Source organism: Triticum dicoccoides, chromosome 5B, assembly GCF_002162155.2.
Source record: "Triticum dicoccoides isolate Atlit2015 ecotype Zavitan chromosome 5B, WEW_v2.0, whole genome shotgun sequence".
Taxonomy (NCBI): Eukaryota; Viridiplantae; Streptophyta; class Magnoliopsida; order Poales; family Poaceae; genus Triticum; species Triticum dicoccoides.
Window position 1 is genome coordinate 548259019 of NC_041389.1, and position 20317 is coordinate 548279335.

The 20317-nt window shown below is 43.7% G+C and overlaps 2 protein-coding genes across 9 annotated transcripts in view; one reads left to right on the forward strand and one right to left on the reverse strand.

Moving 5' to 3' along the window:
• The window catches only part of LOC119311502, a 14105-nt gene extending 5183 nt beyond the window's left edge, over nucleotides 1–8922 (forward strand). Inside the window, exons 3-8 of one of the 4 annotated variants that reach the window (XM_037587137.1) lie at nucleotides 7062–7135; nucleotides 7629–7652; nucleotides 7755–7778; nucleotides 7874–7897; nucleotides 8001–8117; nucleotides 8523–8922. In XM_037587137.1, the coding sequence (XP_037443034.1) occupies nucleotides 7062–7135; nucleotides 7629–7652; nucleotides 7755–7778; nucleotides 7874–7897; nucleotides 8001–8117; nucleotides 8523–8579 (320 nt within the window). In that variant the 3' untranslated portion in view covers nucleotides 8580–8922. Of the gene's footprint in view, nucleotides 1–4564; nucleotides 4688–6508; nucleotides 7136–7628; nucleotides 7653–7754; nucleotides 7779–7873; nucleotides 7898–8000; nucleotides 8118–8522 lie in introns of those variants that run through there. The other 3 variants (XM_037587139.1, XM_037587138.1, XM_037587136.1) reach the window with 3 other exon arrangements.
• Nucleotides 240–6426, reverse strand: LOC119311501. 5 transcript variants are annotated; one of them, XR_005151091.1, is made up of 7 exons: nucleotides 6309–6426; nucleotides 6138–6189; nucleotides 5196–5666; nucleotides 4453–4676; nucleotides 1720–2903; nucleotides 726–797; nucleotides 240–644 (listed from the first exon to the last, which is right to left on the reverse strand). XR_005151091.1 is itself a non-coding variant. In XM_037587135.1 (4 exons), the coding sequence occupies exons 1-4, from the start codon at nucleotides 2581–2583 to the stop codon at nucleotides 568–570; spliced, it is 330 nt and encodes a 109-aa protein (XP_037443032.1). In that variant the 5' UTR covers nucleotides 2584–2882; the 3' UTR covers nucleotides 240–567. The 5 variants fall into 5 exon arrangements, 1 of the variants encoding a protein (XP_037443032.1); XR_005151088.1 differs by having other exon boundaries at nucleotides 5196–5997; XR_005151089.1 differs by lacking the exons at nucleotides 6138–6189; nucleotides 6309–6426 and having other exon boundaries at nucleotides 4566–4676; nucleotides 5196–5313.
• Nucleotides 8923–20317: the final 11395 nt, after the last annotated feature.

A 20317-nucleotide genomic window follows, 5' to 3' on the forward strand; every position in this document is an offset into this window, starting at 1 on the left:
ATCAGGGACACCGTATAATCAACCAGACTCCCCTTCATCAGTGGCAGATGACCCTTCCCCTAAACATTCTCGTAAAATTGCCACCTCATCACGCCCCCGCTGACCACCGCCGTCGACACCACCGACCATCGTCGTCACGCAGCCCGCCTGCCGGCCCGACGCAGACCGGCAAATACCATCTTTAGGGGAAGATTTTTATGGGAACCGCAAAAGCAACTCACCTGTCATCATCTCCTAGATTATATGGACACCATGTAAACCATATTTAGGGGAGAGTGTTTTACATGAACTATTGGTGCTGCTCTAAGGGAGAAATTTTGAGTTAGTGTGCTCGTCTCGTGCAGGGGAATGTTTCCCGACACGTACGAGGAGGACTTTGAGCTCAACTCGCGCGGGGGATGTTTTGCTTACCAACCAAAGCGAGGAGAAGTTGTGCCCGACTTGTGCGGAGGTGTTAACTCCCAACGCGCACTAGAAGGACTTTGATACACTCGACTCGTGCGGCGGAGGTAGTAACTCCACCCGTGCACGAGAACTTTGATGTGCATGACACGTGCGGTCGGAGATTCAACTCCCAGCGCGCATTAGAGGAACTTTGATGCGCTCAACCTGTGTGGAGGAGGTGTTAACTCTCGGCGCCCATGCTGAATCATATCAAGAACCATATCAAGAACATTTCTGAATCAGTAGTTTAGTGCCTTTAATAGTTTAAAAATACGAAGTACCTTGATAGTTCCACCAGAGACCATGATACTTGTTTGATAAAGCCACCCCACTGACATTGTTGTATCCAGCACCTGCAACACAAAGTGACACTAATTTAAACGCCAAAACATATGAATCCACAAATTTACCTTGCAAGCAACCCTTTTGTAGGTAAGACATCATATAAATTAAAGAACTTTAAAGCAACAAACTTGATTTCTTAACACATTACGGTAAAATACAGCTCCAATTATCCTAGCACCTATCTCCGGCGGCAACCTAACATCCAATAAACACATAGGAAAGCTAAAAGAGTTGTACCACTGCTGTTGCTCAGGTCAACAGAAAATAATATTTTAAAACTAAGATATAATTACCCCGCCTCTTTTAAGTGATAAAACAGTCGGATATTTGGCTACTCTGAAGTGCCATCAGATAACAAGGTGTACTCTCGTATAACAGAGCAATTCAACTGAAAACTAGGTGTACACCTAGTCGTATATAATTACCCCCTGTCTCTTTTAAGTGATAAAACAGTCAAAGAACTCAATTAACAGCAGACATGAAAACAAAAATCACTGGCCAAGTAGTCCAGGGAAAACAAGAACTTGTTCAACTCAAATAAACCAGAATGAAACACGGCACTATAAAAGAGAGTTTTCATATTCTCTGCATTCTACTGAACATGAGATACCTGAAAGCTTAACAAAAAAACTCATTTTCTTCTCGTATAACAGAGCAATTCAATTGAAAACTAGGTGTACTCTCTGCACCATCTCTTAAAGATCCAAGAGTATATAGGCTACAATGACAAGTATTTCTTTAGTTTACCATTCTTCATATGTAATAAAAGCATCATAGATAGACAGTAAGACATTGCATGTATGAAATCAAAATCCTGCTATAACATGAGTACAATCTTCCTTCAGTGCAATTCCAATCCATACTTTTCTAGGACAACATAGCGAAGCATAAAGTAGTGAAACAATATAGCAGGTGTTCAGCTGTGCTCACCTTTCATGATCCCCAGGACAATAAGGCCACAGAAGAACAGTAATAACTTGGAAGTTGAAACAACCTTCGTCAACTCAATTTGGTGATAGCTGACAAAAAAACAGGCGGAATCCATGCGCATGATTAGTCCATATACTGGGTGCCATACCGGATATGGCAGATGAGGTGAATACACCTGCAAATAAGGTGGAGACAGAAGGTATGAGCTTACTGAAATACTAATGCCGCAAACAACAAGTATAAAAATTTGCTATACATAAAAGTTCAGCACTACTGGCAAAGCAATGCTTAGAAATTTAGGGAATGCTAACATTAATAAAAACACAAATCTGTCAAGATAATCAAGAAATAAAGATGAACCAATGTGATAGTTCATGAGTGAAATGGGTCTGAGAATAAAAGGAATGTTATTGAAATAATAAAAGTACGGCCACTAAACCTGCAACATTATCCATCAAATACATACCCCAAACTGTACAAACAGAAGCATACTACTTTCATCTAGGAGCTTATTTAGAGCAAAAAGACAAATAAATATAACAGTTCACATGTAGCAGCTCATGGAATCGAGAGTGTAACTACATGGAAGGGGTATAGCCACACATTCAGTAGCTGACAAACAGGAAAGAGAAAAATCAAGAGAAAAATGAGATCAGGCAAAAAAACAGAAACATTTTTTTATCTAGTTTACCTAAGGAGAAAAATCAAGAGACAAATGAAATCAGGCAAAAAAAAAAAATGGTGTCATTCCCTTTATGAATTATTTAGCATTACTTGTGGTCATCACACTATGAAGCAAGAACAGATGCAGCCAATCACCCTGGTGCATCAGCGGCAGAAAACTCGAATCTAAGGTACCTGCATTGAACACCATATGCATTCCCTGACTCATAGCAAGTTTTACAGGAATTACCACCATCATAGCTAAGCTAAGCTTAGTCATGGTGACAGTAAACCGAACATGCTGCCACCAAAGAAATGAATATCAGGCGATGCAAAATAAAATATGAAAATTGTATGTCAGAAAGCCGAAATGGTGATGGGTGGATGCATCCTTGCACCAAATTTGATGATGTCCAAGCGAAGTAACTCAGCAAACTTCTTTGTCTCAAGATTAATCTGGACACTAATTTCAGTAGCATTGGCTTCAGAAAAGACATGCTCTCAACCATAGTGACTCTATCCTGCAGTCCAGAGCAGAACCCAAAATCAAATTAGCTGTTTATTATAAGGCACTGAAAGATGAAAGCAGGTCAACCTATCGATAGCTGAATTAAGAGCTATGTAGTTTACATGCTCTAGGAGGAAAAAAGTAAAGGAGTGTGAGTAGCTACAGCAGCATTTTACCAGCATCTATTTATTGAACATAGTTAGTACATCCCTATCTGCTAATGGATATGCCTGTCTCTTTGCTTCTCTTGCAGCACCAATGTTTACACTTTCCCCTACATGTGCCATTCAGATTACCCTTGCGATATTTAATTTGTAACACAAAACTAACATATATTCCCTTTATACCCAATTGCAATTACCAGTAACAAGCAGTTTGCATGCCACATCAAGCGCAATCACAAAACTGAACTGAAAGCCCCGAGATGAATAAATCCATAAACACAAATTTTCAAGCGGCGATTTTTCTTTCCAGAAAAGAAAGATGTTTATATGTTACACAGCAGTAATTTTTTGAAGCGGTTTGAAAAGGAGCATTGGCGCAGCGGTAAAGCTGTTGCCTTGTGACCAAGAGTTCATGACTTCGAGTCCTGGAAACAGCCTCTTGCAGAAATATAGGAAAAGGCTGCCTAGAAAAGACCCAAAGTTGTTGGACCATTCCCAGGACCCTGCGCAAGCAGGAGCTACATGCACTGGCTGCCCTTTAAAAAAAAAAAAAAGAAAGACGATTATGAAAACATTTTAAATTTGGCTTCCAAGTTCTAACTCATGCTATCTTAAGTGAATCCATCCAGCACATATTTCAATTCTGAAAATATAACTACACCTGACTGCCAGGAAGAACTTTTTTGGCTCCAGGTTTGTGCAGTTCACGCCCTGCCCCATATGAGGGCAGCGGATCGATAAGTGGACAGCTCAATGTGTCATGCTGGAAACACACAAGATTTCATGAAGAGATCCAACTGTTTTTTTACCTCTGCATCACCCATAACTCGAAGAGCTCAACATTAATAGCAGACGTGAAAACAAAAATCACAGGCCAAGTGGTCCTGGGGAAACAGGAACTTGTTCAACTCTAATAAACCACAATGGAACATGGCACCATAAAAGAGAAAGTTTCCATATTCTCTGAGTTCTACTCAACTCGAGATACCTCAAAGCTTAACAAAAAAAAACATCGTTTTCTTCTCGTATAACAAAAGCAATGCAACTGAAAACTAGGTGTATTCTCTGCAATCTGCGCCATCTCTTAAAGTTCCAAGAGTATATAGGCTACAATGACAAGTTTTTCTGTAGTTTACCATTTTACAATGACAAGTTTTTCTGGAGTAATAAATGTATCATAAATGGACAGTAAGACACTGCATGTGTGAAATCATAATCATACATGAGAACAATCTTCCCTCAGTGCAATCAAAATCCATACTCCCTCCGTCCAAAAATACTTGTCCCTCAAATGGATGTATCTAGCACCAAGTTAGTGCTAGATATACATTCATTTAAGGGACAAATTTGGGACAAGCTTTTTTGGACGGAGGGAGTACTTTCCTAGGGACAACATACCAAAGCATAAAGTAGTGAACCAATATAGCAGGTGTTCAGTTGTGCTCTCCTTTCATGATCCCCAGGGTAATAAGACCAAAGAAGAACAGTAAGAACTTGGAAGTTCAAACAACCTTCGTCAACTCAATTTGGAGATAGCTGAGAAAAGAACAGGCGGAGTCCATGTGCATGATTAGTTCTTATACTGGGTGCCGTACCAGATATGGCAGATGAGATGAATACACCTGCAAATAAGGTGAGACATAAGGTACAAGCTTACTGAAATACTAATGCTGCAAACAACAAGTATAAAAATTTGCTATACATAAAAGTTCAGCACTACAGGCAAAACAATGCTTAAAAACCTAGAGAATGCTGACCTTAATAAAAACACAAATCAGTCAAGATAATCAAGAAATAAAGATGAACCAATGTGACAGGTCATGAGTGACATGGATCTGAGAATAAAAGGATTGTTATTTAAATAATAAAAGTACAGCCACTAAACCTGCCACAATATCCATCAGACATACCACAAACTGTAAAAAAAATAAGCATACTACTTTCATCTATACGAGCTAATGTAACAGAGAAAGACAGATAAATATAACAGTTGACATGCAGCGGCTCATGGAATCGAGAGTGTAACTACATGGAACCCAGGTATAGCCACGCATTCAACAGCCAACAAACAGGAAGCAGAAGAATGAAGATACAAATGAACTCAGGCTAAAAAAAGGATATTTTCTTTGAAGCTAGTTTACCTAAGGGGGTTTCGTAGACTGGTGGCATTCCCTTTATGAATTATTTAGCATTACTTGTGGTCATCACTACTATGAAGCAAGAACAGATGCAGCCAATCACCCTGGTGCATCAGCGGCACAAAACTCGAATCTAGGTACCTGTATTGAACACCATATGCATTCCCTGACTCATGCCAAGTTTTACAGGAAGAAAACCATCAAAGCTAAGCTAAGCTTAGTCACGGTGACAGTAAACTGAACATGCTGCAGTCCAGGCACCAAAGAAATGAACATCAGGGGATGCAAAATAAAATATGAAAATTGTACATCACAAAGGCGAAATGGTGATGGGTGGATGCATCTTCGCATCATATTTGAAGATGTCCAAGCGAAGTAACTCAGCAACCATGCTTGTCTCAAGATTAATCTGGACACTGATTTCAGTAGCATTTGCTTCAGAAAAGGGATGCTCTCAACCATGGTGATTGTATCCTGCAGTCCAGAGCAGAACCCAAAATCGAATAATTAGCTGCTCAAGGCACTGAAAGATGAAAGCAGGTCAATCTATCAATAGCTGAATTAAAAGCTTTGTACTTTACCTATCCATTTATAGTTTTATAATCATTAAAACCTCTAAAAGAAATAGTCCCTAATATCAAAAGAAGGGTGGTAGAAAGATCCAAAAGCAAGTGAGTAACTGTTATTATCAGCATTACTCTATTCTCAAATAGTGATCACGGAGAAGCAATGATACTGGACAAGAATTACTGCCATTTTGGTCCTGTGACACCCAGACCCAAGCACTTAACGCACATCTCAATATCTGCAAATTAAGCAGTAAGCAGAGAAAGATTAACTTAGCTGCTCGTGGATGCAAGGCTTGCAGTTTAGATTGTTTAAATTGATTACTACATCACCACAACAAACAAACAAATTTCATCATCCATAACAAAGCGAAGTTACCTGAAATGCAATGTCTATCTTGTGCATATGTCGAGCATCAGACAATAAGCATCTGGAAGGAGAATCAATCAACAAAACATTAATCTGACCAAGTTGTGCAAGCAGACAATGTCTTAGTGCTAGAAGGGGCTTCAGACTTTCTTTGGAAAAAAGTGCAGAGTGGGGGCTCACCTTGCTGCGTTAGGTTGTCGTTACTCTGGGAGTGGGAGGCAGCAGCTGCGGGTTTGGAGGAGAGGACGCGTGATTTTGGTCTCGAGCAACCCAAGATTGATGGTCTCCTCTTCCTCTTTCCACACCCTCTCTTCTTCCCCTTCCCATTCCCCCCCTGCTCCGCCCCCTCCTCTTCCTCTTCCTCCCGGTTGTCACTGCAGCCTGCAGGCAGAGACGGCCACTGAGCACCGCGAAGGGGCGAGCCCGACAGGAAGATACGGGCAAGAGGATGCAGGGGAGGAGGGCTCACCTCGGCCGGCCGCCGTTCCCGGCGAAGATGGCCACGGATGGAGGCATCGGATCCCGGACCGCGCCGTCGGAGCCCTCCTCCTGCCACCGCACGAGAGGAAGAGGGCCCGGCCGGCCGTCGCGCGCGACGAAGAGGGTCCGCGGATGCTGACCGTGGAGCTCGGGGCGCAGTTTACCGCGATGGACAGGGGCGGCCGGTCGGCGGGTGGAGGTGGTTCTCGTGGCGGCGGCGGAGGAACCGGGTGGCCGGGATCTAACCGCATCCAACGGTTGACAACAACCAAGGAGCCGGGGAGGGAGATCCGACGGACGAAATTGGGTCCGTGGTCGTGGGGCGTGCGTATATAAGACGCATTTCTCGCCTTCCCCGAAAGGCTTAAACCCTTCCCCCCTCCGCCACACACACCCGAGCTTGTCAAGCAAAACGCTACACGCTAACCATGGTTGCGGCGGCGGCGGAGGCAGGAGGCGCCGGCGACCGGCAGGAGTGGCAGGTGAATGAAGAGCTGCAGGCAGAGGAGGAGGAGGTGAACGAGCTGGTAAGTAACAGTATTATTCTTCTTCCGATTCTCTATTTCTGGTACGTGGTTTAGCTTCAAAGATCGTTAGATCCCCTGCCGTGTGATCTTTGATTTGCGATACTGGATGTTCGAGTAAACTGTACTGTATATAGCACTATTTTTCTTGTGCCTGTTGTGGTGATCTGCTTGGTTGATGCTGTTAAGGCCTTGTTCTGCTTGGAGAGTGTCCAGTCCAGGGGATTGAGGTTGTGGGGGATTCAAAATCAACCCCCTTCACTCCTCCCTAATCCATGTCACTTTTTTTTAGAAGAATAGGGCAGCGCCCTTGTTCCATTTCATCAGAAACGAAACACATAATCCAGTATAGGTAATCCATGTCACTTTGAAGGGGAAGGGTTGAAGAGGACCACCTTCCACCCGATCCCTGGAACTAATCCATGTCACTTTTAGTCCATATATACTGTTATTCTGGACAACACTTCTAACATATATGTACTTGTAAATTATGCAGATGGAGGCTTTCGCCATGATCGATGTGAGTTGCCCTTTCTCCCAACCTCTGTAACTAATCCATGTTGCTTTTAAGCCACTCGGTACAACAGTTCTAAGTTCTAACACATACTTGTAAATTTTGCAGAAGGAGCCTTTCGCCGTGTTTGTTGTGAGTTGCCCTTTCACTCAATCTCTGGAACTAATCCATGTTGCTTTTAAGCCATTCGGTACAACACTTATAACATATACTTGTAAATTTTGCAGAAGGAGCCTTTCGCAGTGTTCGTTGTGAGTTGCCCTTTCACTCAATTTCTGCAACTAATACATGTCGCTTTTAAGCCATTCGGTTATTCAGGACAGCAATTCTAATTTGTAATTGCACATTTTGCAGACTTATGCACCTCCCGATGTGAGGACTGGCACCAAGTTCAATGTGAGGACCGGCAAGAAGTTGTCGCCACTAGTGGTGCACAACAGTGGGCAGTATGGTTTCAAAGCGAATTGTAAGGTAATTGGCATTTCAAAATTACTTTGGCACAAAGTACCTGTCCAATCTAATGCACTTCAAATGTTCATGTCTTGGTATGCCCTACTACACTAATGCACCTAGTAGAAAACATAAAGATCAATATCTTGTTTGCTTATATTTTCTCCACTTAAATCATTTGGTACTTGAAGCAAAGCATCCTGGAATGTTACTTGAGCTTTTCAGTGACAGGTATGATAGGGCTGTGCTACTACTTGCTCACTGTCCTCCATCTTTTATAACCAAAATGATATAAGAACTTGACCAGTAGAGGAGGAATACCATTGTTCGAACATCAGAGATCTTGCTATTTCAACCAATATTTGATTTTGCAATTTCAGATATCTTCGCATTTTTTTGATGTTGTGGTTTTTGTTTACAACACAGACCGTGAATTCGTGGAGATCTCCACGAACTGTTCCACCGACTGAGCTTCAATTCTGAAGCTATAAGCTGTGAGCTGGGCATATGGTTTGATCGAAATTTAATGCGTTTGAGCAATAATGGAATTGTGTATGGTTTGTGTGTGCTTCCCTGTACATTTCTGTTTAGATACAAAAATCATACTCAGTTTGAGCAGGGTCTAAAAATGTTGCCTCTTCCTGCTGATGGAGGAGGGCCGTAAGGTCTGTTTCTTCGTTTCTTTTTCCCTTACCTCACAGAGTTTTATTTAGTAACTTCTTGCCTCTTCCCGCTGATGGAGGAGGACAAGCAGCAATTAAGCTTATGTGTTTGTGGGGTGGGCATAAACCATAATTGTCTTTCTGTGCTCGCCTCCGTTGACCTATCCTACTTGTTTGCTGCTAGTGCGGGCGGCTAACCCTGGGTCACCTTGACTTGATCTATATACTCTTCAACTGGATCATCTTCGGTTTGGCCTTGAGCTGCTTCAAAAATTCCTGTTGAGTTTTTTTTAAAAAAATCACTGTTTTCTTTTCCTTTGATATAAAGCAGCAGGGTTGTGAAACACTTCTTAAAAATGAAAAACAAACTGAAACAACTGTCAGAATGATGATCTCCTTGAAACCATTGTCGTGCCCCCTGAGATCCCAGCCAACTTTTTCTCTAAAAAAGAGATCCCAGCCAAGGCCCAGAAATCTTCAATGACACTTCTCAAATTTTTGATTGAAAGTTCTATACAGTTTCTTTCCTTCCACGAGTGCACACCACTTCCTATAGTTTCGTTCTTGCCTTGAGAACTGTCCTGCCACCAAGTATCAAGGTTCAGGCAGCAGCTGTGAGCAATCTGCTGCGGTTCATTCTTGATAGAGTCGTCTGACAGACCTTGTTGCTCCAAGCTTGCCGGCTGAATCGTTAGACCAGCCGCTCTAGGTGAGTTTTTTTCTTTTGGACAGCAAGCCAAGCATACAACCGATTGTCGGATTGCGGCTTATGTAAAAGCCCTTCAAGCCGGGTTTGTATGTGCCTGAATTTGTTCATTTCCAAGTGATATTGTCTGGAATATGCATCTAATATTTTCAGAGTATGGTTTCTCTCAAAATCATGTTTTCGATCTATAATCACATAGCTATTGTGTGTTTCCTACCTGTAGAAGATAGGCACAACTCACGATATATTGATCGGGTGCATATGCACGTATGTATAAGTACATAGGGTAGCCACGTTCTCAACTATACAAGAAAAGAGGAGGGCTTGTTGTACAAGAAATACACATGCGCAATATGCATCTCAAAACTATCGCATCTTTCCAAAACGCATGGCCTATTTTTTTCCACACAAAAGAACGCAAATAAGAGTTCGAAGAAACACTACAAATGGTGGGCAGAGCGCAGCTCTTTTCTGCCTACTAGACAGCAAGTAAAGTCCTACCTCCGTACCAAAATGTAAGTTTTGGCCTACCAAAACATCTTATATTTTCTACCAAAACATCTATTTTGGTATGGAGTAATACATCCGAGGTTTAACTGTTAAGTTAAATGTATCCATACGAGTAGCCAAATAAAACATGAATACTAAGTGGGACTGGGCAAATTTGCCCCCTAAACGTCTGCGGACGCGTTGTCTCACCCCTTATTTGTTCTTTCGGACAACCACACCCCTCGTGTTCAAACCCACATTTTCATGCAAACACATGTGCGTAGATCATATAACACACAACCTATTCACCAACATTTTTCTGTAGGAATCTATTCACCAATTAAACATAACCCAAAATAAAATTATGATTCAACAATTCAATGCAAATCCAAACTAATTCATACATAGGCGATACACAAATGAATCAATCGCCTCCCTTGTTTCTCGTTGATCTCCTTGTTGAGGAACCACTTTTTGCTTTCCTTATCCAAGAGCCTAGTGTCCCGCAACATGATCATCAACTCCTCTGTGACCCTTGCAAGCCTCATCTTCTCTTTCTCAATCTCAATTGTCTCCAATGTCTTTGCCTTTTCAATCTCTCATTTTGCTCATTTCTCTTGCTTCTCCATCCTCTCCCAATGCTCAACCCCTCACGCACCCTCTTCCGGTCAAACACCATCATCTCTCTTTGCACATCCAAGAAGAGCTTGTACCTCTCCTCCTTCTCTCCAATGTCTTCCCTTTTGTTGGAAAAGATGTTCGTCCATGCAGCGGATATTTTGCTTGCTGCGCCGTCACGCGCGAGCCTATCCTTCTCCCACTTCTTCCCCCATCACGTGTCTATTCCTCTTTGGCACGATCCCTTGTTCGTTCACCCCTCCGCTTGACTCGTCGTCATCCAATCCAATAGATATATGAGAGCTTGAGCCATCATCGTTCTTCATCTTCTTAGATCTTCCAAGAGGGTGCACCACTTCGGTTTCGCATTCAATGCCACCCAACAATGGGACAAAATGAATGGTTTTTCTCAGCTTCATGGGTACAAAGTGGCGGTGAACCCTATCTAGCAAGCAAAAAACACATGTCGACATAATGCCAGAAACGAAGAAAAAAAATGATGACCATGTGAAGGAAGCAAAGTTTTCATGGCTTTCGATTGCAATGTCACTTTGATGCCTATTCACCACTTGTGCATAGAAACCACAAAACTTGTTCACAAACTCTTGGTTGGTGGCCAATCTATATTGGAGAGAGCCCTCAGTGAGGATGCTATGGATAGAATGCGGCTCTATATAGTGCTTGTTTTCATGGTACCAAGCATGTATTTATTTTCCCAAATACTTCGAATCCTTCATGAGTTGATAATGTTGGTCCTCTTGCCTTCAGGCCCTTCTTTTTTTGTGCATGACGATTTCCCACCATCATACGAAGGGGAATTGGTATCACCCGTTTCATTAGTTGGAGATTCTTGATCATCATTTATCATATCCATCACCAATGAGTCCCAATGCATCGTAATGAAACTACAGTCCTAAAACTAATCCGGAAATGCACATGGGGCAAGAAAATACCTATAAATTTTGGTCAAGACTTTCCTAAAACAATCGGTGGGCATGTCCGGCGCTAGAGATCTTCGACATTGTCAGTGATCATTGTAGTTGCCACGACTTGTACTCCGTCTCTAGGAAGGCATCCTTTCTACATGCCCCCCCCCCAATCATTGCAAAGGTGGAACAACGTCGGGGCACAGCGAACTCCTGCTCAGCATCTTCCTTCTTCGCCTTCTCGAGAGCGCCCTAGCAGGAGCGCCGCTCCCTCTGGGCTGCCTTGTTCACGATGGTAGAGACCCATGATAGACTCTGCGGAACCAGCCTCCATGGCGCAGGAGGATGACATAGAGGGTGTCAAGAAAGTAAGCAGCACGGATGCGGTGTAACTGTGGAGGAGCTAACGGCGCGGACATGGGAAAGGAAGGACGAACATGGGCGAGAGGGCGGTAGATTTGGTTGTTTTGCTCAATTTGGAGTGATTTGTGGTGGATCCAGCCTGTTTTATCCGACGTCACGGACGCATTCGGGCGGATCCAAATACGCTCCACATATGTGTTGGGTTTGAGATATGCCGAATAGTCCGGACATATGGACTGGGTTTGGAAGGTCCGGTTGGATGACATTTTTTGGGTCCGCATTGTGTCCAAGCTATCCGTTTGGACATATGGGGGTCTGGTTGGAGATGTTGTAACAGGGTACTTTCCAGATGAAGACAAGAAGGAAATCCGACAACAATTGAAGTACAAAGACGCCGAGGAACCTAACATGTGCTCATCGCATTAGCATGTTACCTGACGTGCTTGCATCATGCGAACCAGCTCATCCTTTAAGATTGTAAGTGTATAACATACTCAATAAGATTGTTGCATATTGTGCTGTGTGCAGGATTTCTTATGCATCACATCTTGTTGTAATACAAGGATTCACCCTTATGCATTAGCGATTTGTTTCATGAGAAAGTTGTGTTGTCTGATTTGCGCACTTGAACTCTAGGTCGTGTTGGGGAACGTAGCAGAAATTCAAAATTTTCCTACATGTCACCAAGATCTATCTAAGGAGAAACCAGCAACGAGGGGAAGGAGAGTGCATCGACATACCCTTGTAGATCACTAAGCGGAAGCGTTCAAGAGAACGGGGTTGAAGGAGTCGTACTCGTCGTGATCCAAATCACCGGAGATCCTAGTGCCGAACGGACGGCACCTCCGCGTTCAACACACGTACAGCCCGGTGACGTCTCCCATGCCTTGATCCAGCAAGGAGAGAGGGAGAGGTTGAGGAAGACTCCATCCAGCAGCAGCACAACGACATGGTGGTGATGGAGGAGCGTGGCAATCCTGCAAGGCTTCGCCAAGCACCGCGGGAGACGAGGAGGGAGAGAGGTAGGGCTGCGCCTTGAGGGAGAGGTTCTCGTGTCTCTGGCAGCCCCCAAACCCCCACTATTTATAGGAGGAGGGGAGGTAGCTGCACCCCCATCTAGGGTTCCCAGCGTAGGGGTGCGGCAGCCCTAGATGGGACTTGGAGGGGGCGGCCAAGAGGGGGAGAGAGGGGGCGCGCCCTAGGGTGGGCCTTTAGGCCCATCTACGCCTAGGGTTTCCTCTCTCCCCTCCTAGCTGTGCCTTGGGCCTTGGTGGGAGGCGCACCAGCCCACTCTGGGGCTGGTCCCTTTCCACACTAGGCCCATGCAAGCCTCTGGGGCTGGTGGCCCCTCCCGGTGGACCCCGGAACCCTTCCGGTGGTCCCGATACATTACCGGTTACCCCCGAAACACTTCTGGTGGCCAAAACCTCACTTCCTATATATATTATTCTTTACCTCCGGACCATTCCGGAACTCCTCGTGACGTCCGGGATCTCACCTGGGACTCTGAACAACATTCGGTAATCACATACATCTATTCCCTATAACCCTAGCGCCATCGAACCTTAAGTGTGTAGACCCTACGGGTTCGGGAACCATGCAGACATGACCGAGATGTTCTCCTGTCAATAACCAACAGCGGGATCTGGATACCGATGTTGGCTCCCATATGTTCCACGATGATCTTATCGGATGAACCACGATGTCAAGGACTCAATCAATCCCGTATTCAATTCCCTTTGTCTAACGGTATTGTACTTGCCCGAGATTCGATCGTCGGTATACTGATACCTTGTTCAATCTCGTTACCAGCAAGTCTCTTTACTCGTTCCGTAACACATCATCCCGTGATCAACCCCTTGGTCACATTGTGCACATTATGATGATGTCCTACCGAGTGGGCCCAGAGATACCTCTCCGTTTACACGGAGTGACAAATCTCAGTCTCGATTCGTGCCAACCCAACAGACACTTTTGGAGATACCTGTAGTGCACCTTTATAGCCACCCAGTTACGTTGTGACGTTTGATACACCCAAAGCATTCCTACGGTATCCGGGAGTTGCACAATCTCATGGTCTAAGGAAAAGATACTTGACATTGGAAAAGCTCTAGCAAAACGAACTACACGATCTTGTGCTAGGCTTAGGATTGGGTCTTGTCCATCACATCATTCTTCTAATGATGTAATCCCGTTATCAACGACATCCAATGTCCATGGTCAGGAAACCGTAACCATCAGTTGATCAACGAGCTAGTTAACTAGAGGCTTACTAGGGACATGGTGTTGTCTATGTACCCACACATGTATCTGAGTTTCCTATCAATACAATTATAGCATGGATAATAAACGATTATCATGAACAAGGAAATATAATAATAACTAATTTATTATTGCCTCTAGGGCATATTTCCAATAGTCTCCCACTTGCACTAGAGTCAATAATCTAGTTCACATCGCCATGTGATTAACACTCACAGGTCACATCACCGTGTGACCAACGTCCAAAGAGTTTACTAGTGTCACTAAACTAGTTCACATCATCATGTGATTAAGACTCAATGAGTTCTGGGGTTTGATCATGTTTTGCTTGTAAGAGAGGTTTTAGTCAACGGGTCTGCAACATTCAGATCTGTATGTACTTCGCAAATCTCTAGGTCATATTGTAAATGCTGCTTCCACGCTCCACTTAGAGTTATTCCAAATGGTTGCTCCACTATACGTATCCGTTTGCTACTCAGAGTCATTCGGATAGGTGTTAAAGCTTGCATCGACGTAACCCTTTACGTCAAACTCTTTATCACCTCCATAATCGAGAAACACATCCTTATTCCTCTAAGGATAATTTTGACCGCTATCTGGTGATCCACTCCTTGATCACCTTTGTACCCTCTTGCCAGATATGTAGCAAGGCACACATCAGGTGCGGTACACAGCATAGCATACTGTAGAGCCTACGTCTAAGGCATAGGGGACGACCTTCGTCCTTTCTCTCTTTTCTGCCGTGGTCGAGCTTTAAGTCTTAACTTCATACCTTACATCTCAGGCAAGAACTCCTTCTTTGACTGATCCATCTTGAACACCTTCAAGATCATGTCAAGGTATATGCTCATTTGAAAGTACCATTAAGCGTTTTTGATCTATCTTCATAGATCATGATGCTCAATGTTCAAGTAGCTTAATCCAGGTTTTCTATTGAAAAACACCTTTCAAATAACCCTATATGCTTTTTAGAAATTCTACATCATTTCTGATCAACAATATGTCAACAACATATACTCATAAGAAATTCTATAGTGCTCCCACTCACTTCTTTGGAAATACAAGTTTCTCATAAACTTTGTATAAACCCAAAATCTTTGATCATCTCATCAAAGCGCACATTCCAACTCCGAGATGCTTACTCCAGTCCTTAGAAGGATCGCTGGAGCCAGCATACCTTTTAGCATCCTTAGGATCGACAAAAACTTTCTGATTGTATCACATACAACCTTTCCTTATGAAGACTGGTAAGGAAAACTCGTTTTGACATCCATCTGCCAGATTTCATAAATGCAGCTAATGCTAACATGATTCCGACGGACTTAAACATCGCTACGGATGAGAAAATCTCATCGTAGTCAACTCCTTGAACTTGTGAAGAACTCTTCGCCACAAGTCGAGCTTCATAGACGGTGACATTACCGTCCACGTCCGTCTTCTTCTTAAAGATCCATTTATCTCAATGGCTTGCCGATCATCGGGCAAGTCCACCAAAGTCCATGCTTTGTTCTGATACATGGATCCTGTCTCGGATTTCATGGCTTCAAACCATTTGTCGGAATATGGGCCCACCATCGCTTCTCCACAGCTCGTAGGTTCATTGTTGTCTAGCAACATGACCTTCAAGACAGGATTATCATACCACTCTGAAGTAGTACGCATCCTTGTCACCCTACGAGGTACGGTAGTGTCTTGATCCAAAACTTCATGATCACTATCATAAGCTTCTACTTCAATTGGTGTAGGCGCCACAGGAACAACTTCCTGTGCCCTGCTACACACTTGTTGAAGTGACGGTTCAATAACATCATCAAGTCTCCACCATCCTCCCACTCAATTCTCGAGACAAATCTTTCCTCGAGAAAGGACCCGATTCAAGAAACAATCCCTATTGCTTTCGGATCTGAATTAGGAGGTATACCCAACTATTTTGGGTGTCCTATGAAGATGCATTTTATCCGCTTTGGGTTCGAGCTTATCAACCTGAAACTTTTCCACATAAGCGCCGCAGCCCCAAACTTTCAAGAAACGACAACTTAGGTTTCTCTTAAACCATAGTTCAAACGGTGTCGTCTCAATGGAATTACGTGGTGCCCTATTAAAGTGAGTGCGGTTGTCTGTAATGCCTAACCATGAACGATAGTGGTAATTCGATAGGAGACATCATGGTACGCACCTTATCCAATAGGGTGCAACTATGATGTTCGGACACACCATCACACTATGGTGTTCCAGGCGGTATTAATTGTGAAACAATTTCCACAATGTCTTATTTGCGTGCCAAAACTCGTAACTCAGATACTCATCTCTATGATCATATCATAGACATTTCATCCTCTTGTCACAATGATCTTCAACTTCACTCTGAAATTACTTGAACCATTCAATAATTCAGACTTGTGTTTCATCAAGTAAATATACTCAACATCTACTCGAATCATCTGTGAAGTAAGAACATAACGATATTCACTGCATGCCTCAGCATTCATTGGACTGCACACATCAAAATGTGTTACTTCCAACAAGTTGCTATCTTGTTCCATCTTATTGAAACCGAGGCTTTTCAGTCATCTTGCCCATGTGGTATGATTTGCATATCTCAAGTGATTCAAAATCAAGTGAGTCCAAATGATCCATCTGCATGGAGTTTCTTCATGCGTATACACCAATAGACACGGTTCGCATGTCTCAAACCTTTCAAAAACGAGTGAGTTCAAAGATCCATCAACATGGAGCTTCTTCATGCATTTTATACCAATATGACTTACATGGCAGTGCCACAAGTAAGTGGTACTATCATTACTATCTTATATCTTTTGGCATGAAAATGTGTATCACTAAGATCGAGATTCAATAAACCATTCCTTTAGATGCAAGACCATTGAAGGTATTATTCAAATAAATAGAGTAACCATTATTCTCCTTAAATGAATAACCGTATTGCGATAGACATAATCCAATCATGTCTATGCTCAACGCAAACACCAAATAATTATTATTTTAACACCAATCTCGATGGTAGAGGGAGCGTGCGATGCTTGATCACATCAACCTTGGAAACACTTCCAACACTTATCGTCAGCTCACCTTTAGCTAGTCTCCGTTTATTCAGTAGCTTTTATTTCGAGTTACTAACACTTAGCAACCGAACCGGTATCTAATACCCTGGTGCTACTAGGAGTACTAGTAAAGTACACATTAACATAATGTATATCCAATATACTTCTATCGACCTTGCCAGCCTTCTTATCTACCAAGTATCTAGGGTAATCCTGCTCCAGTGGCTGTTCCCCTTATTACAGAAGCACTTAGTCTCGGGTTTAGGTTCAACCTTGGGTTTCTTCACTGGAGCAGCAGCTGATTTGCCGTTTCATGAAGTATCCCTTCTTGCCCTTGCCCTTCTTGAAACTAGTGGTTTCACCAACCATCAACAATTGATGTTCCTTCTTGATTTCTACTTTCGTGGTGTCAAACATCGTGAATACCTCAAGGATAATCATATCTATCCCTGATATGTTATAGTTCATCACGAAGCTCTAGCAGCTTGGTGGCAATGACTTTGGAGAACCATCACTATCTCATCTGGAAGATCAACTCTCACTCGATTCAAGTGATTGTTGCACTCAGACAATCTGAGCACAAGCTCAATGATTGAGCTTTTATCCCTTAGTTTGCAGGCTAAGAAAATCGTCGGAGGTCTTATATCTCTTGACGTGGGCACGAGCCTGAAATCCCAATTTCAGCCCTCGAAACATCTCATATGTTCCGTGATGTTTTGAAAATGTCTTTGGTGCCTCAACTCTAAACCGTTTAACTGAACTATCACGTAGTTATCAAAACGTGTATGTCTGATGTTCGCAACATCCACAGACGACGTTTGGGGTTCTGCACACTGAGCAGTGCATTAAGGACATAAGCTTTCTACTGTCCTCATAATTGCTACTGTCAACTTTCAACTATATTTTCTCTAGGAACATATCTAAACAGTGGAACTAAAGCACGAGCTTACGACATAATTTGCAAAAGATCTTTTGACTATGTTCAGGATAATTAAGTTCATCTTATGAACTCCCACTCAGATAGACATCCCTCTAGTCATCTAAGTGATTACATGATCCGAGTCAACTAGGCCGTGTCCGATCATCACGTGAGACGGACTAGTCATCATCGGTGAACATCTTCATGTTGATTGTATCTACTATATGACTCATGCTCGACCTTTCGGTCTCTTGTGTTCCGAGGCCATGTCTGTATATGCTAGGCTCGTCAAGTCAACCTAAGTGTTTCGCGTGTGTAAATCTGGCTTACACCCGTTGTATGTAAACGTAAGAATCTATCACACCCGATCATCACGTGGTGCTTCGAAACGACGAACTTTCGCAACGGTGCACAGTTAGGGGGGACACTTTCTTGAAATTTTAATGAGGGATCATCTTATTTACTACCGTCGTTCTAAGCAAATAAGATGCATAAACATGATAAACATCACATGCAATCAAATAGTGACATGATATGGCCAATATCACATTGCTCCTTTTGATCTCCATCTTCGGGGCTCCATGATCATCATCATCACCGGCATGACACCATGATCTCCATCATCATGATCTCCATCATCGTGTCTCCATGAAGTTGTCTCGCCAACTTATTACTTCTACTACTATGGCTACCGGTTAGCAATAAAGTAAAGTAATTACATGGCATTGTTCAATGACACGCAGGTCATACAATAAATAAAGACAACTCCTATGGCTCCTGCCGGTTGTCATACTCATCGACATGCAAGTCGTGATTCCTATTACAAGAACATGATCAATCTCATACATCACATATCATTCATCACATTCTTCTTGGCCATATCACATCAAATAGCATACCCTGCAAAAACAAGTTAGACGTCCTCTAATTGTTGTTTGCATGTTTTACGTGGCTGCTATGGGTTTCTAGCAAGAACGCTTCTTACCTACGCAAAACCACAACGTGATATGCTAATTGCTATTTACCCTTCATAAGGACCCTTTTCATCGAATCCATTCCGACTAAAGCGGGAGAGACTGGCACCCGCTAGCCACCTTATGCACCAAGTGCATGTCAGTCGGTGGAACCTGTCTCACGCAAGAGTACGTGTAAGATTGGTCCGGGCTGCTTCATCCCAGAATACCGTCGAAACAAGATTGGACTAGTAACAGTAAGCATATTGAACAAAATCAACGCCCACAACTACTTTGTGTTCTACTCGTGCAAAGAATCTACGCAATAGACCTAGCTCTGATACCACTGTTGGGGAACGTAGCAGAAATTCAAAATTTTCCTACGTGTCACCAAGATCTATCTAAGGAGAAACTAGCAACAAGGGGAAGGAGAGTGCATCTACATACCCTTGTAGATCGCTAAGCGGAAGCGTTCAAGAGAACGGGGTTGAAGGAGTCGTACTCGTCGTGATCCAAATCACCGGAGATCCTAGTGCCGAACGGACGGCACCTCCGCGTTCAACACACGTACAGCCCGGTGACGTCTCCCATGCCTTGATCCAGCAAGGAGAGAGGGAGAGGTTGAGGAAGACTCCATCCAGCAGCAGCACAACAACATGTTGGTGATGGAGGAGCGTGGCAATCCTACAGGGCTTCGCCAAGCACCGCGCGAGATGAGGAGGGAGAGAGGTAGGGCTGCGCCTTGAGGGAGAGGTTCTCGTGTCTCTGGCAGCCCCAAAACCCCCACTATTTATAGGAGGAGGGGAGGTGGCTGCGCCCCCATCTAGGGTTCCCACCCTAGGGGTGCGGCAGCCATAGATGGGACTTGGAGGGGGCGGCCAAGAGGGGGAGAGAGGGGGCGCGCCCTAGGGTGGGCCTTTAGGCCCATCTGCGCCTAGGGTTTCCCCTCTCCCCTCCTAGCTGCGCCTTGGGCCTTGGTGGGAGGCGCACCAGCCCACTCTGGGTCTGGTCCCTTTCCACACTAGGCCCATGCAAGCCTCCGGGGCTGGTGGCCCCTCCCGGTGGACCCCAGAACCCTTCCGGTGGTCCCGATACATTACCGGTGACCCCCGAAACACTTTCGGTGGTCAAAACCTCACTTCCTATATATTATTCTTTACCTCCGGACCATTCTGGAACTCCTCGTGACATCCGGGATCTCATCCGGGACTCCGAACAACATTCGGTAACCACATACATCTATTTCCTATAACCCTAGCGTCAT